This window comes from Aythya ferina, assembly GCF_964211825.1.
Source record: "Aythya ferina genome assembly, chromosome: 1".
NCBI classification, from domain to species: Eukaryota; Metazoa; Chordata; class Aves; order Anseriformes; family Anatidae; genus Aythya; species Aythya ferina.
Window position 1 is genome coordinate 168,969,086 of NC_140296.1, and position 18,315 is coordinate 168,987,400.

The 18,315-nt window shown below is 41.7% G+C and overlaps 1 protein-coding gene across 3 annotated transcripts in view; it reads left to right on the plus strand.

The window, feature by feature from the left end:
• PTPRB (protein tyrosine phosphatase receptor type B) overlaps positions 1-18,315 on the plus strand; it is a 61,585-nt gene that overhangs the window by 25,636 nt on the left and 17,634 nt on the right. For all 3 annotated transcript variants that reach the window (XM_084491924.1, XM_084491923.1, XM_084491925.1), the window contains 13 exons: positions 550-813; positions 2,550-2,819; positions 4,552-4,812; positions 6,873-7,139; positions 8,418-8,681; positions 9,709-9,972; positions 10,482-10,745; positions 11,481-11,744; positions 12,639-12,908; positions 13,554-13,817; positions 14,683-14,946; positions 15,422-15,703; positions 16,939-17,217. In XM_084491924.1, the coding sequence (XP_084348050.1) occupies positions 550-813; positions 2,550-2,819; positions 4,552-4,812; positions 6,873-7,139; positions 8,418-8,681; positions 9,709-9,972; positions 10,482-10,745; positions 11,481-11,744; positions 12,639-12,908; positions 13,554-13,817; positions 14,683-14,946; positions 15,422-15,703; positions 16,939-17,217 (3,477 nt within the window). The remainder of the gene's footprint in view (positions 1-549; positions 814-2,549; positions 2,820-4,551; positions 4,813-6,872; positions 7,140-8,417; positions 8,682-9,708; positions 9,973-10,481; positions 10,746-11,480; positions 11,745-12,638; positions 12,909-13,553; positions 13,818-14,682; positions 14,947-15,421; positions 15,704-16,938; positions 17,218-18,315) is intronic.

Consider the following 18,315-nt stretch of genomic DNA (forward strand, 5'->3'; position numbering starts at 1 on the left):
GCATTCCATCTAGCTTCTGGCATGGTGCTCCATTTCAATACGTGGAGTACCCCTAGCCTGCAAATGAAGATGTTAAGAGGTGGCCATACTTTTCTTTTGATGAGGAGTTGGATTAAATGAGCCTTATTCCAATCCCACTGATGTAAATTAGGCAGAGCTTTGATGATGCTGTAGTGTTCAGTAAAGTCTGTGCAGACACCCCCCATTCTTAGTAGCATCTGCCATGTTTGGTTTATGGTCAAAACAACTAGTGCAACTACAGACATGGCTCACGGGTTTTCTATTCTGTGAAGTGAGAGTGGGCAGCATAACAGGTGCCACCTCTGGGGGAGATTACTTTAAGCGGGGCTGAGTTCAGTTGCACTGTGCTCAGGCTTTGCCCTTTTCGCCATTGATACGCAGTCATTCATACTCCATCTCATAACAAAAAGCAAATCTTACTGTTTAATTTATTTAAAAGCAAAACTCACTGTTGCAGTTTGGAAGCAGTAACTCTCATATGTTCTTTGATTGAAATATTCTATTCTCTTCCTTACTATCTTTTTTTAGCCCCAGCTGAAGTCTTAGATTTGACAGTGACTAACGATGACAGCTTGGATACATTAAAAGTTAAATGGAGAAGACCTCCAGGAAACCTCGATTTCTATAATATCACTCTGTCTCATCTTGGATCAGTTAAAGAAGTCAAAACTTTACAGCCAGCGGTCACAGACACTCATTTTGACAAGCTAACTCCAGGACGTCTTTATCAGGTTACTGCCCGCACAATCAGTGGTGAACTGTTTACTGATAAGATGGCAACTGGCAGGACATGTAAGTCTTCTGCTTCAGTAAGAACATTTTAACCAATGCTATTTTTGCCAACACTGGCCTTGTAGAAAATCATTGCAGGAGACAAAGTGATTTGGACTCCAGGCAAAATAAGCTAAAGAGCACAGTATTGTTCCGGGAGTACCCCTTCCTGACTCTCTGGCAACAGTTAATCTGGCAGTCAAAAGCAGTTACAGCGTAGTTTGGGAGCAGGAAGCAATAATGCATTTTGGGACCATATAGTTGGGTGAGTCTGTCACAAAAGTGTTCTATGCTATTCCACTTCTGACAAACTTTATCTTGAATTCAGCTCAGCATAGTATATAAAATGATTTACATTATGGGGAAGTCTGTATGTAATCAAATTGTTAATGGAGTTTTAAATAATTTTGCAACTTCTGATAATATTATCCCTCGCTCTAGACACAAATCTACAAATAAGAAAAAATTATGTCTCATCATTCTTTACTAAGGAAGGCATGTGGCAGTCTGGGTAAAGCTGGGTTATGTTTAATTTATCTTCTTTCTGAAGTATAATTTCCTCTCAGGCAACTCTTGTATGAATTCTCAACTTGAGAAACCCTGGCATAATTCTCCCACAGCATTACTGGCCACGGAGACATTTCATCTCCTCCACACCAGCTTAACCCAGGTAGAATTTAGATGGGAGAAATATAAAAGTAGTTGAAGAATACCCACATAAATTGTTAATAAACTCAGAGCCAACAAATACCAATTGTGTGTGTGTATGAGAGAGTATTTATTTTAGAGAATATTCATAATTTGCAACTTAACCCATGTGAAAGGCAGGAATATCCTTGGCATATCTAGCTGCTACCCTCAGTGCAATATCATGTGGCTGGAAGATGTGTGAAAAGCCATAAAGCCATTCAAGTCCAGTAAGTACAGAGCAAGACCTGTTTTATGTGTATTGGTTTTTGATTGCCTAGCTCTACCATTAAAGACCTTTGAGATTACCTTTTCCATTTGAAGGAACAGCTTCAGGTCCTCACTTTGACTCAGTGCCTTGTATGTGGAAGGGACTAGGACATAAAAGGCCTTTGTGGCAGAAGCTGTCAGGCTTTGCGTTTCTGTTGTTGAGATCACAATTTGGCCCACAGTGTCTGAAGTTTTGGCCTTAGCTTTGAAAAAATCATTGACAATTTCTAAGTGAACTTAATTGACTCCAGAAAACAGCTGGGGAGCTGACTGAAACATTCAGGACGCATTCTGGAGGTGCACGGGGGAGATTTTCCCAACCCTAAGGAGGGTTCTCTATTTCTGATGTCAGAAACCAACAGTCAAAAAGTGAGTGAGTGGTGTGTGGGGAAGAGCAAAATCAGAATCACAGAATCACAGAATTTGCTAGGTTGGAAGAGACCTCAAGGTCATCGAGTCCAACCTCCAACCTAACGCTAACAGCCCTCCACTAAACCATATCCCTAAGCTCTACATCTAAACATCTTTTGAAGACTTCCAGGGATGGTGACTCCACCACTTCCCTGGGCAGCCTGTTCCAGTGCCTCACAACCCTTTCAGTGAAGAAGTTCTTCCTCACATCTAGCCTAAAACTCCCCTGGCTAAACTTCAAACTGAACTACAAGACACCTGATGGTGCTGTAACTGATGCAAGTCCTTCTACAATAGCTGTGCTGTGAGGCAGGTTTTGCCAGTGTCCAGGTATGTCTTACCAGAAATACCCCGCTTCAAAATTACTCTCCCAATCTCTCTTATTTCAGATCCCCAGAAAGTTTCTGAGCTGAAAGCCGGTGGTGGTGGCTGGCTGAGGTCTCTGCGAGTGAGCTGGCTGCCCCCTGCGGGAGACTGGGAGAGGTACCGCCTGCTCCTCTGGAACCACTCTGCCCTGGTGCTCAACACCACGCTAGAAAAGGAGGCGACCGAGCACCTCATCCACGACGTGGGCCTCATTCCAGGCAGGCAGTACGAAGTGGAGGTCGTTGTGGAGAGTGGCGATCTGCAGAGCAAGGCTAGCTGCACGGGGAGAACAGGTGAGCAAGTGTGAAAATACAAAACCTGGCTCTGTGGACAATCAGAAAGAAACAGCACTTGGGAATCTACACATAAATTTCGTTTTATTATTACATTAAAAAAGAGCTCCCTTGTAAGCAACAGAAATAGTTATTTTAGCAGTTCTGTGAAAATTTTCAGGTGTTTTTTTCATGATAAATATCTTAATGAAAGTTTTGGGAATTACATCACCGTTCTGTCATGACTGAGGCATGACATTAGATGTACAAAATTTCACTGTTACATGTTGTAGCTGGTTGCAGGTATCCTATATAATTCTTTAAGCAGGGCAGTATAGAGCTTCCTGAGTTGTTGACCAGTATCTTCAGTGGCAAACTGGTTTCCTTGTCAGCCTGAGCAACATAGTAATATAATAACAGTATCAACAGCATTAACCAAAGCTGGCTGAGGTGCATGTTTGCATGACTCTTCCATAACATCACATTTCTTGTTGCTGAAAGAAAATGGGGTTAGTTCAGTTTAGCCTTTCCAGAGGAAATCCATATGCACTGCAGTGACATTAATGGATTTTTTTTTTTGGAACGTGTCAGTCAAAGCCACATCTGATTGCTTCAAACTTAAGAAATAGTTGCAATACAATTGTTAATTGTTCTGCTCTGTGAATGTAAAAAAGTGCAGTTGAGAGGACCAGAAGACTTGGAGGAGAAGAGTATTTGGCAAGGATCGAGGCAGAGCCTTATCTCACTGGAGAACGTGTGCTAAGATGGGACCACCCTACTTTATCCTCACCCTTCCTGGTGGCCACCTTTCCTGCTACACCCTTACCTGTCACTCCCCGAGGGTTTCATTTTGTTAGTCTTGCACGACAGAAGGGCCAGTAGAAGCTGAAGTTTTCTCTCGCTTCTAGCCAGCTTGATCAAAGCAGGGCAGATCCTCATCTCGCTTACTTCAATGTAAATTACAGATAACTTAAGCTCATGGTGATAGTTTTAATGGACACAGCTAAGAGATTGAACGTGGTCAAATAAATAATATATGGCAGTGGGTGTATCACTATTGTATTTGACCTCAGGCAGATACATAATGTGTGTGTTAGGAAGCATAGGGATTAGTCCCCTTTCTCACTTCATTTTCTTTTACATCAGCCCATAGGCTTGGAAAGTGAGTTGGATTTCAGCATAACAGAGACAAAATCAGATCAGGGAACTCAGGTGACAGAAGCCCTTTGTGTGTGCGTGCACACACACACATGCACTGATAAAAGTTTGAATTCTTCTTTTATAGCACTGTAAATCTGGAGTTTCTCCCAGCTTCACTGAGATACAAACCAGTGCAAAATCAATGTCACTCTGAGCCTGTAATTTACATCCTTGTTTGTCACAGCTAAATTGACCTAGATGTATTTTATGGTACAGATGTTTTATGGCCCTGTCTAGCACCCACAGTTCAAGAGAGGGCTTACTAATTTCACTGAATTTCTATTCACACTAAAATCAACTGGCATCAATTTAAACCTAAGCATTGCAGCCATAATGCATTACTGAAGTCTGCTGCTACAGCCCCTTACTTGAAAGAGCAGCAGAAATAATAGATTTGTAAGATTGGCTTCCTAGAGGAAGGTAAAGAATGTCCTCTTTGCTACAAATACTCTGTTGCTGTCACATTTCTAGCTTGATTCCTTACAGCAGCTTGAGATATGCATGTGTGTTCACTACAGAGTCATGTTCTTGTGATGTTTGTGTACTTTTACAGCTCCCGAGCCTGTTCTCCAGCTCCGTGTGAAGTATGCTAATGAATCCTCACTTAGTGTCATGTGGATGACCCCCGTTGCAGAATGGGACAGCTACGTGGTTTCACTGGGAGACAGGGATCTTACTGTCATAAAGAAAGGGCTTGCAAAAGAAGCTAAAGAATTTACTTTCACTGACTTGGTGCCTGGAAGGAAATACACAGCTACCATCACTACCATTAGTGGGATATTAAGCAACTGGACTTCAGTGGAAGGAAGAACAGGTACTATTTTGTCAATCTCTTTTGAACTTTATTTCTGTTAACTATCTACAACTTTGCTTTGTAGTGAAAAGAATGAGCATGGTGTCTAAATATCAAGAGCCTTGAATTTATGTTTGCTTCCTCAGTAGAAGAGTTACTTTTCTGAGTCTCTAATTCCTATCTCTCAGATATCTTGCAGTATTTATTTAAAGTTTTGGAAAAAAGTGGATATGTAATTCTCAGCAAGATTGCTTTCTGAAATATTATGTCATAACTGATCAATCTACATTAGCATAAGATTCTATATATGAACAATTTTTACTGCGTATCTTAGGGAAGGTCACTCCCTTGATTCAAAGCATGCATCATCTGGAAAAAAACACACAGGAAAATGTTGATTTAGGGCGAACATTCCAAGGTTGACAGACACAAAACATATGTGACCTTGCAAATGTATTTTGAATCTCTCTGCTCTTCTGATTCCAAAATCTGTATCTGTTACTTAGAATGATGACTGTGACACGAGGAAAGTCCCATTCCCACCCCCTACAGGGTGCTAATTTTGTGCACGTGTGCAAGTTTTAAACCATATGTATTTCTTTGCTCTGCTTGACTTATGCATTCTCCAGTGCATACGAAGTCTTGAAATACAGCTCTGATCTGGCACAGCCCACAAAAAAAAAGAAGTTTCTAGTGTATGAATCTAATCATGCCTGTGCCTTGACAGTGGTCCTTACTGAAGTGTTGCAACTCCTTCCAAGGCCTGAAAAGTTTGACTTAAACTTTCATTTCTCTGGTATGTGATTAAGTAGTTGGGATTTCACTTCCTGCTGCCTTACACCCCTTTAGGAGCCCTGTTTAGGCATAGAAGTTACAGTGGCCCACTTCACTAAGATGAATCAGGGCCTGAAAACACATCAGGCAGGGACAACATGCCAGCAGTGCATTCAAAGCGACAAAGAACATCGATACATCTGAATATAGGTCTCAATAAGCATTCCAGACCTCTGGATCTCCTTCCCGGTAGGACAACCTACTTGACTTTCAAAATAATGCTGTGAATATGGCAGAAATAGGTTTTACATGCACCCCAGATTGGTCAGCTTTCAGTGAAGCCTGAGGTATCAATAAAAGTGCCTTTAGCAGAGCCATCTGGCACTTCTGTGTTGGAAGACCATGATAAGGTGGACACATCATGTTGTGACGGTGTTATAAAACACGTGTGATTTTTGGTTTGCATTTATGTGAACATTGCCTTTTTTCATCTATGGGTCTAATTTTCTAGCTTTTGTTAACGATTGCTAATCCAGTAGTATGTATGCAAAAAGGTTGATATGGAACAAGAGGCTTGCAATCACATTTTCCAAAGTCTGAGGGTTCTTGATTTCAGTTTGTTCATATAAGAATTTTGAGTAAAATCTGTGGTAAATACTACTTTTTGTTTTTTCTTTTTCCTTTTGGTTGTGGCTAAGTTCACCAGCTTATGCTTAGATAAAAGTTATGTTTGTTTAATAGTTAATTCATCTTTTGATGCTAGAAAAGTTATTATTCTGCAGACCTTATGACACAAAAAGTAAAACCAAAAACCTCCATCTCAGTACATCCTGACATTAAAGAGTCTGATTTGGAGTTCTCCAAGGTATAGATGGCTCCGAGGTATTCATCAAACAAGTGTGCCATTTAATATGAATGACAGATGGAGAACAGGAGAGGAAAGGGAGAACAAAAGAACAGACTATTTGAAATTGTCATAACAAAAAGAGGTGATTTCCTATATTTTGTTCGATGGTATTTGTAAAATGCTGCCTCTTCCAGTTCTCTGATCTGGAGTCATTTTGGTCTGACCAAGGAAAGCTGTGCTGAAGCCTGAAAGACCTTTCTGTGCCATAGTTTCCCATAGACCACATCCCATCAGACAGGAAGCAGTCTACAGATTATTTTTAGTCCTGTTGAGTCTGGCTTCAAACTGGAATGTTCTTTTGATGTATTTCCTCAGTGTGACTAAACTTGGGTTATTTGGGGGGTGTTGCTTTGTTTTATTTTGTGTCTCCTCAGTAACACAGTGACAATTTGCTTTGCAGTGCCAGCCCAAGTGACGGGTCTGACTGTGGCAAGTCAGGGATCAACCAACAGCTTGTTCACCAACTGGACAAGAGCACTGGGAGATGTAGACTCATACCAAGTACTACTGATTCACGAGAACGTCGTCATTAAAAATGAGACTGTTCCCAGTGAGACCACCAGATACCACTTCTACCCCCTGAAGCCTGGAGGACTCTATTCAGTTGTAGTCACCACAGTCAGCGGGGGGATATCTTCAAGGCAAATGATCGCAGAGGGGAGGACAGGTAAAAAAGAAGTACTCCAGCGTGTCTTTTTTAAATTCCTAGAAGCTGAATTTATTAAAGAGAATGGTCTTGCAGTTAAGCCACGGGACTGGGACTTCAGAAATACATGGGTTTCAGCCATGTACTTCCTGCGTGTGACCTCAGACACATTATGGGTCGAGATTCAGGTTACGTTGCTTTATGGAGCCAGCTGCTCTGCCTACAGCAGGACAACTCTGTAGCAAAGATAAAAAGATGTCCTGAGGTTGATGTACAGCTGTGGTGGGTGAATTGCTCCTCGGAAGGTCCTTTCTTGTTGCCTTGACTAGATGGCAGTGTAGGGCAATTGCTCCTCCCTGAGGTGTGCAAATTAGCTGCCTAAAGGTGGTAGGATGAATTTGGGTTGCAGTCTCTCATGAACTATTCTTTTTCTCCAACATTAAATTATGTCAACCAATGATGCTTACTCCTTATGAGGCACTCCTGTACAGCATAGGATAGGTTTTACTATAGCATCAACTTCTCTAAGTTTAATGACCTATGAAATGTAATACTAATTCTTTGGATATTTAAAGAGAGGAGAAAAGTTGGCAACACAGTGCAATTTCACCTTTTATATGAAGTTGGCAAAAGCCAGGCATTCTGCAGTTTGCTCCAATGTTCTCTTTGAAAACAACCATTTTCAAGCAGAAAGAAAAATAAAAGCAATGGGAGAAGAATAACACTAAAAGACTTAAATCACGTGGACATATATTGTGAAATCTAATAATTTTGATTCTGAGAGCTGATGACCAGCTCCTCTACTGTGGTAAGTCAGTTCATTGTAGCAGAGTTCAGTGAAGATACATTCCTTATGATCAAGGTCTTCCACTGTAATAACTCAGGTAGTTTTGTACCTGAGGCTGATGGTGTTCTGGCTGTTTGGAGACTGTGAGCCTATCTTGCTGGATGGAGAAACAAAATGAATTCACGTTTTGGCCACTAGGCGTCAGAGAACTCATTGTAAATGAAACACGTTCTGTGGGCCTTAATTTCATAGAAGCATCGGTGGTTATTGCTGTTAGTGAGAAGTGGCACTTTGAGCAGATAACTCATCTTGTGGGATTTTAGGAGTGATGCGGTGATGCCACCACAGACAACTTCCCTCACTGTTCCAAAAGGCAGACTGCTGCTGAGTGGGAGTCAGTGCAGAGCTCCCTAGTCCTAGGTGGTTTATCTTGTAGCATTGAATTGCAGGCATTCTCAACAATAGGAACGAGCTAGTTACAGCTCTTCTTTTTTTTCCTTTCTGTTGCACAGTTCCTTCCAGTGTGACTGGAGTAACGGTAAATAACTCAGGTCGCAGTGACTACCTCAGTGTTTCTTGGCTGCCAGCTTCTGGAGATGTGGACAGTTATTTGGTAACACTCTCGCACAATGAACAGATTGTTCAGACTCTCACCATTTCCAAATCCCTCAGTGAATGCTCCTTTAGCAGCCTTACTCCTGGAACACTTTACAACGTGATGATAACCACAAAGAGTGGAAAGTATGAAAATTATTCCTTCAGCCAGGAACGCACAGGTAAATAGAGTCGTTGAAGAAATCCAATCACCATAACTACATTCGATAGCCATTATTAAAAACCTATGAATATCTGACCAAACTAAGATGGGTGAGTAGAAGTTGGAGGGTCAAACCACAAAATTACAGCTTTACAGACCTAATCTTATTCTTACGCCCCTACTACTGCTATAAGTCCTACAAAATGACCTTAGCATTAATAGAAGTTGAGTGTCAGTTCTTGTGAGTGAGCAGAAATCATGTATCAGCTGTGGCTCAAGTGTGTTTTATTGATCTTAACATCTCTACTTGGCTCTTGAAATACATCCTGCAGAGCACCCTCCAAATCAGTTATTCAGGCACTCAAAGAAGGGGATAGGAGCTAACTACTAAAATATTAGTAAGATGTCACATAAGTGAGCAACACCTGTGGCTATTGTTTATGCAGTGTTCAAGGAGATTATAACAGAATAAAGAAATTGCAGAGAAGGGTGGCAATAATGATGGAAAACTTTTCCGAACTTCCTCAAAGATTGAAAAGAGGGGGATTTTACACTTGGTAAACCAGTAAAATAAAAGGAAATATGGCAAGGGGTGTTAAAATGACAAAGAGTATTAAGCTAGCGCAATAAATGCAATTTTGGACTTCTCATGATATAAATGAAAATCCAGGGGACAGCCATATAAATGAGAAGAAGCTAATTCATGACCAGTGTCAATCTGTGGAACTCACTGCTGTAAGCAAAACTGACCAAGTTGTTCCAAAAGACTGAAAATGAGAAAGACAGACCATTGTCATATGATGTAAAGCATCCTGGAAACTCTACAGTTACTATTTTAGAGGGTAGGGTATTGCTTAAATCCATGTTGTGGTCTTTTTGCAAGTTCCTCAGAAATGCCTGGTAATTACCACAGATATAATCCCACTACAGCAACTCCCATTATTTCAGGAAGTTACTGCTTTCTGAATCTTTAATTATGTTTTTTTTTGTGTGTGTGTGTTTTTGTTTTTTGTTTGTTTGTTTGTTTGTTTGTTTTTTCCTTTCAGTCCCTTCAAGTGTTCAGGGACTTACTGTCAGCAATTCAGCCAGAAGTGACTACTTGAAGGTGTCCTGGCTACACGCCTCTGGATATTTCGATAATTATGAAGTGATCATTAAGAACAACAATGATTTCATCCAAACAAAAAGCATCCCAAAGGATGAAAATGAATGTGTGTTCACTAATCTGGTCCCGGGGAGGCAGTACAGCGTCACAGTCAGCACAAGGAGTGGGAAATATGAAACCAGCGAGAGGGTCTATGGCAGAACAAGTAAGTAAATACCCCAGAAACATCCTGAGACAATCCAGGATTATTATTTTTTTATTTACTGTATATTGCTCTTAGAAATACTGTATGATTTTAGCATAGGATGACTCTTGAGTGTGACTCTTCAAATGCATGTCATTCCAAAGATGAAAAGCAGTATTGAGTTTATGAGTGATGTTTAAGTTACAGACATACAGAAAGTTAAAAAAGGAGACTTGTGCTGTGACCTTGGAATGTTAAATCTTGAAACACGGAAAACTGAAAACGAGAGCTGTACAGATTTCCACATCAGCTTAGTATTTATACTTGAGCTAGGCCAGAATGTACAAGATGAGGATTTTTCTTGTCATGGAAATGTACAAGGACGTATAAGGAAGCTAAGTGCCATCTGCTTCTTTTAGTAAGGAACTGAATGAAAAGTTTTAGCTCAGTGATGTGGCCTCAGAGCTGTTATCTTTTTTGCTGTGATCTGGTAAGAAGTACTGAGAAGTTTTCTTTTCTCACCTCTTCAGTGCCAGAGTCAGTGAAGGAATTGACTCTTAGTAACAGAAGCACAGAAGATCTGCAGGTGACTTGGTCAAAGGCTGAGGGTGATGTGGATAAGTACGAGATTCAGCTCCTCTTCAATGATATGAAGATCTTCCCACCCATTTTTCTCGGAAACACTGTTGAGGAGTATTGGTTCACAGCTCTGACTCCAGGACGTCTATACAAAATTCTTGTCTTGACAATCAGTGGAGATGCACAACGTGCTACTTTCATAGAAGGCCTGACAAGTAAGAAATAACACGGTATTTAAAATGTTTTGGGGCTCTTCTAGGTGAAAAAACGAGGCACAGAAAATCAAGGCTGAATCATGATCTTATTTGAGTTCCTGTAACAGAGGCATGAACACAAATCTTATTGAAAACCACACTACATCAACTAACTTTATCTGCACTTAACAAATGTCATAGTTGTCAATATGTGATTGTTGGCAGATAATCTGATGTGCTGCATAGGAAGGGTGTTGAGATGTCAGTGCAAGGGTTGCTGTTATTCTCACACATGCCAGTTTTTTGCTTAGTATCTCTGGGTAAATCAGTTAAGTTATTTTACACCTCTGTTTACCTACCTGAAATGAGTGGGTGAGATGATAACTGCAAAATGGCTAACTAATTCAGTGTACATAAAGAGCTTTGATCTTCTGAGGTGTTTGTAAAGCATCACTTGAAAAAGAGGGAAGTAATCCTGATAAGGAACATTTTAACTTCTTTCTGTTTAACTTGCTTACATTTTCTTTGCTGTTGTTGCCATAAACACTTAGAATTGCTTTTCTAAAATAGCACAATCCAACACAAATGTCTGAAGCTTTACTTGTGTTTACCCATGAGTGAAATTGTTTGTACCTGTTAATGCTCTTTGTCCTTTGAATCATTTGCAATGGCCATAAAAATGTAGGAAACAAAAAGTCTGAATGAACCAGGAACTTTGTGAGCAGGTGTCTTTATGTTCCTTTTTTTTTTCTCCAGTTCCAAGTGCAGTGAGAAACATCCATGTTTCACCTAATGGCATGACAAACAGCCTGAAAGTGAGCTGGACACCTGGAGGTGGAGATGTTGATTCCTACACAGTGACTATATTTCAGCAAAACCATCAGCTTGATTCCCAGAGTGTCTCCAAACACGTCTCTGAGCACACGTTTCACAAGTTGGAAGCTGGGGAGCTGTACCGGGTGGTGGTGCAATCAAACAGCGGTGCCTTGCACAACAGCTTAGAAGCTTTTGGGAGAACAAGTACGTTTCTTTTGAGACAAGGAGCAAGTTTTATTGTGTCCACCCAGAAGCTGACTCGTATGAAATAAGTTACACACTGCCTGTTTATGCAACACACCATTGAGTGTGGGGAGACACGGACTCATGAGAAGTGTTTTTATTTCAAAGAGCTTGAGTCCTTGCTCTTGCAAACACTTAGGTGTGGCTCCATTAACAGCAGTGAGATCTGTCACATAAGTAGCTTTACCTGGGTAAATGTGTGTGGGATTCAGGCTCCCAGCCCAAAGTGTGCCTTTGTAGGAGGAATGAAATTTCATCCCTGCCCAGTCCTGTGCCTGAATCTTTCCAACACATGCACCTGTGGGACTCTGCAGTCAAATGCTGTGTGCTGGCAGTACCCATTGCGTGCGTGGTCAAGGCTTCTTAGATGATATAATGCCCCAATACACTACTTGTCAGGATGCAAAAGACAACTTGTTTTTAATCCGTCTTCTCTCTTTCGCACCTGTATGTTTGCTGTGGCCTTGACTTTTGTGCAGCAGCAGGTGGCTAACATTTTCCATTTTGTGCCACTATTTTGAAAAAATTTAACGCTTTTTTTAATTGGTTATTCTCCATACACCTTTCTAACCTGCTTCAGACAGTTCATCCAACTCTTCATCCCCCTTTTCATTGTAATTTAAGTATATCTTTGGCTTTTCCATGCCCATTTCAGAGATCCATGATGTTCTGTAACTTCGCCTGACTGTATTTATGTCTAGGGATTATTTACTTGTGCAAATACATGCACAGGCATCCATCGCTTTTCCCATGAATGAACATGCAAATGTATATTCTCTATTAATTACTCAAAATAGTGTACTGAATGGTCCGTATTTCACCTGGTAATGTCATGCCTTTAATTGTTGCTTCCAGTTCCAGCATCTGTCCAAGAATTATTAGCCCACCACGCTTACAGCAGTCATTCCTTGTTAGTAACCTGGCAGAAGGCTCCTGGTGTAGCTGAAAGATATGACATTCTGCTCTTGAATGAGCAAGGAGTCCTACTGAGCAACAAATCAGAACCAGCTACTGCCAAACAGCACAAATTTGAAGATTTATTAGCTGGCAAGAAGTATAAAATACAAGTTTTGACAGTCAGTGGTGGACTCTTCAGTAAACGAGCAGAAACTGCTGGCCGAACAGGTAATTAGAACATCTTGGTTTATTTATAGCTCCCGCAGTAAGATATCATTGAATACATGAATCATCTGTATGTCTTGATACTGGAAAGCTTCTGATAAGAACAGACTCCAGATACTCATGCATCATTTTTCCTGTTATGTGCTTGATATGTGACTTTGAAATTTGCTGGCATAATAAGGTGGCCAAGGTGGCCATAGTGCATATAAGAATACTAAAGCAGAGTTTAAGTGCCTCCCTCAGTCTATCCTCTATGGAATGATCTGAATTCCATATTGTTAAGAAGTTTTTAATTCACAGTCTTAAGGCTCTTAGCACAGGACTTCATGTAAATAAGAATCTCTAAACTTTGAGCCAAGTCTTGCAGTCTTCACTCTAGTAAAGCTTCTTGTAGAAGTTAATGGACAGTTCTGTGCTGAGCACAGGCCGGAGAGCCAGGCCTACTGGGAAATACAAACATTATATTGGAGAGACGCAGTGGCACCTCATAAATGCTTTTTCCTTGCTTATGAAAGTTGCTGTTGACATTACTTAGCTACTTGTGGCTTAATTGAAATATATTACAGCCATGACTTGTTACGTTATTTAAGGTTCAGCTTAGTGCGTAGTCACCCTGATACTTATTCTTGCATTTATCCTTCTTTTCAGTTCCAGCAGCTGTCACAAACCTGAAGGTCACCGAGAACACCACTGACCGCCTGTCCTTTAGCTGGACCACCTCACAAGGAGAGCTTGATTCATATGACATCTTCCTGTACAACCCAGACAAGTCCCTTCATGACAGGATTTCAGGAGAACAAAACCTTCAGCAGTGTTCATTCCTGAACCTGCGGCAAGGCAGGATGTATCGAATGGTGATCGTTACCCACAGTGGAGACCTCAGGAACGAGTCATCTATCTTTGGGAGAACAGGTAAGAACATGCAAGAAAAGCAAATGTCTCGAGTGTGGTACTTGTGAGAGACACCAGTGAGCTTGTCTGGGCGTGATGCCCATGCTAGATACAGGCAACTATTAGAAGTATGTCAGTTTTCTTATACATGAAAGCATTAGGCAAGTAAGAGGGAAAATTCTAAGTTATGTAGTTACAAGAAGAGAAATGTAGCAAAAAAGGTTTACTATCTGTGTTTTACAATAGTTCCCAGGTACTCAGGTTAGGAGAAGGGCATCCCAATTTATGCTGCATAAGCTTTAAAGGAAAACACTTGACTTCCTCCCAAAAACCCATACTGGTCTGTGAGTGGAAAAGACAAAAAGGCAAAGCAAGAAGGGTTAACGGAGTAGGCAGTCTTCCAGTGAAATAAAACTTGTTTCCCATGGGGAGCTCTGGAGGCATCTCCATATTTGCTCAGCCACATGTGGGAAGCAGTTTCCGAAGCAGCTCTAGCAAACCTGACCATCTGTGAAACCTTCCTTTATTCTCTGATCCTCAGCGTAGTGACACCTGTGGACCACTGCTTCTGCACAGTGATGCACTTTCTCCAGCTCCATCACAACTGGATGTTTCCAGACACTGGCTAGGAAAAAGCTGCTTAACATTTGCAAAACTATCTTTTATGAACATTTCGGCTCCTTTTGGGGACAATGGCTGTTCAGAATATGAAAGCAAAGTGCTGAGATGTACTTCCTGATGCTTCCTGCATTACTGGCCAGCTGCGGTGTCTGTCTACATTACTACATGGCTGTCATGATGTGAAACCCTTATATCTAAGTATAAGGTCTGTTTGTTGCTTCTCCTCACCCTAAGGAAGTTCAATATCCACTCCCTTTTTTTTCAGTACCAGCGCCAGTTGTTGGTCTCAAGGCATCCAACAGAAACATGACAGACAGTCTGTGGTTCACCTGGGGGCCAGCAGCAGGAGACGTCGACTTCTATGAGCTGAATCTTTACAACCCGAATGGGACACAGAAAGAAACGTGGCAAAGGAAAGACCTGAAAGAGTGGCATTTCCAGGGGCTTGTTCCTGGCAGAAAGTACACTCTGGTTGTGGTGACTCACAGTGGTGACCTGACCAACACAGCAAATGCTGAAGGAAGAACAGGTAAGACCCAAAAGGTTTGGGATTTTGTTTAGTCATCTCTGTCAGGATTCAGATCAGTTCACAACTATGCAACAGACTTTTTTTCTGATGATGAAGGATTTATTATTATAAGAATCATTTAAGCTCTAAAAGATAAAGGATATCCCTGAGGGTATTAAACCAATGGAGTGTGATTTTGTTCAGCACCATTTTTCACAGAAACAGAATGGTTTAAGTTGGAAAAGGCCCCTGGGGTTCATCTGGTCCAACTTCCCTGCTCAAGCAGGGCCACCTAGAGCAGATATTTCTTTCAAAGACTTAGGAATCCATAAAGGCTCTGGAAGTAAACACAGTCAGTGCAGATGCAGTGTATCCAGGATAATATCAACTACTTTGTGATGCATGAAGAAAATAATAGATGTTTCATCTTACTTGGTTTGTGTAAAAGTTTGGTAAGAATCCCTCTCTCTCTTTTTTTTTTTTCCTTTCTATGTAGCACCCAGCCCTCCTAACTCTGTCTCATTCACCGATGTTGCAAACACTTCTCTGTCAATCACATGGCTGGGTCCTCCAGACTGGACAGACTACGATGATTTTGAGTTGCAGTGGTTCCCGAAGGATCCCCTCACCGTATTCAATCCCTACAGCAGCAGCAAATCAAAAGTACGCATCATCTATGGCCTGCGACCAGGAAGGCTCTATGAGTTCAGCGTGAGAACGGTCAGCGGTGACAGCTGGAAGACATACAGTCAGGCTCAGTCTGCAAGTGTGAGAACCAGTAAGTAACGATCTCCATTGCCCCCTAACACGCAGCTAGAGAAGTTGCAAGGCTGTTGAATCTTACCAGTTCCTTTCACAGTTAGTAATTTCCATTAACAAGTTCGTGAATGACTGGCAATGAATTCAGCTGGACTCTAAAATAAGCCCTTCCCTTGCTGTGTACAAGGTCAGCTGGTCAAATATTTAAAATGGGCAGATACTTGCAAACATCACATCCAGAGTGGGGCTGTTTGGTTGCAGAGTCTGAACTGATCTGTTTCAGGGGTACAATAAGGCTGAATATCCAAACTTCTCTGACGTTAAGGACAGTAGGATATTGAAATTGTCAGAATATTTCTGAACGATCAGAGGAAGGCTGAATGAAACCCTGCTCTACTAGATTTGAAATTGGAAGTGTTTCATTGGTGTGCATTTCTGACAGTCAGTGAATGTCTGGGGGTTTTCATCACCTCTGCCTGTCTCTAGCAATCTTGGTAGCAGGCTGATTTGAAAAAGTGACGTAGAATTGTAAAAATAACTGAGCCTTGGCAAACTTTCCTGTCACATGGTGTGGGGTTAAGCTCCAAATTCACCCCAATGTTTAGTATGCTGAATAGCTCTTTAGACTACATTCAGTATATTCATTAAAAATGACAGCATAGCTACCTTCTTCACCTGTATTTAACTGCTTAAATGTAGGTAGGAGCCTGCCATCTGAAAGTGAAATCCTGTTCGTGCTACATGTCGTGTTATATACGATGCTCCAATTTTACATGGACAAAATATACTTACCTGATACGCTTTAGTAATATGGACACACCAAACACTATCCAGAAAATCCGATCAGTCATGAGATAACAATATCAGTCCTGATTGATACTGTTAATCAGATGGAAGCTCCAAATAAATTGTAACACTGCTAGAAATCCATTGCTTTCCAGTGTTGCTTTTCTTAACACTTTGGCAAGTAATTTTGTTTGTTTATTTTTTTTCACAATTAATTACTGAAGCTTAAACCTGATGAGGCCAATGGCACTAGCTCCAATTTCAGATGCCTGAAATGAGCTAGGCTGTCTTGCTTAATAATCAGGCAGCACAGGGTTGCAGGAGAGAAATTTTGGCTCCCAGCCTCCTGCTCTGATCAAAGAGCTGATGAAGAATCTAGGGCTGCAGCCTGAGCCATGGGGTTAGTAGAAGTGTATATGATGCTTGTCCCTTTTCTCACTGAACTTTAATTTCTTAACATCTCTCTAGAACCAGACAAGATACAAAGCCTTCACTGTCGGCCCCAGACCTCTACTGCCATCGCGTGTTCCTGGACTCCTCCTGACTCTGACTTTGATGGATATAGCGTTGAGTGCAAAAAGCTGGACACTCGGGAAGTGGAATTTTCTAAAAGGATAGAAAAGGACAAATCTCTGCTTAATATCATGACCCTCGTTCCCCACAAGCGCTACCTGGTGTCCATCAAGGTGCACTCTGCAGACATGACAAGTGAAGTAGTTGAGGACAGCACCATCACGATGATCGACCGTAAGTGGAATGCAGAATCACTGCGAAGGGTGGCAGTGAGCAGCTATAAGTAATTGCTGGTGTTAGCTAGACAGCAGAAGTTCTGAGCTCTGCAACTGCCAGTACGTGGCACTCTTAATTGGGTAGCCGAAGAAGAGAGAACCTGTCCTTTGGCCCCCGTGGTGACAGGCAACGTGGGTTTTTAACTATCCTGCCTCTCAGTACATCGCCAAACCTGCTTATTAGGCTCATTCACGAAATGTAGCTTGATAAACAAGAAGAATTACCCTGTCACTCTGATGGTCAGTCAGCACCGAAGATGTCCTCATTATTACACACTTTTAATTGCCCTCGCTGTTGCTGCTTGGCTTCTTGTGCCTGGCTGTTTCCCCTCACAGACAGCAGCCATCTTCAGCACAAAGATCCCTTAATAACAGCGCTGGGTTATGGCTCTGGGTCCTCTGTGGGCTCTCTCTGCTCTCTTCTGAGATGCTGCCTGACAAATCACCTGTAGGATTTAGACCTGAGGGAGGATCATAGATTTCCAAAGCTTGTGCTTTGAAACAGTTCCTGCAGTTTCTCCACCCCTAGGCTGCTGATACTCTTATTTCTCTTGTGCAGAGCGGAGGGCAGCACCTGCTGGTGCCTCTGTGCTGCCAGGCATCTCTGCGGTCAGCAGCACGCAATGGCTGGCCCTAAAGCTGCCCCAGTTCTAGCAGCACCTCTGAGTTCAGTTGCATGGTGTAACACAGAGGGCCTGAACAGCTCCAGGGCTGAACTTCTTAAAAATGACAGGATGGCCAAGAGGCCTATGCAGAGTTCTCTCTCTGGCTGCTTACTTAAAGCCACACGTGTGTGAAGCGCTAGATGGTAAAAGTTACGTTTGCTTTGGGAGAGTTCAGTTACAAACCCACCTTTTCCCCACCCCAAAGCAATTGCCTTTTAATTGTAACTGTGTCCATCTCCCTCCTGTACCACAAAGAATGGTACAAATTCAGATGTAATAACAACCCATGCAACAAGAAGTTGGGCTGAGTCCTGTTTGCAGGTTAGCTGTTCCGTGTTTGCTCTCGATTGTTTTGCACACTGCTGCTCTCCCAGTTTATCACTGGAGGCCCT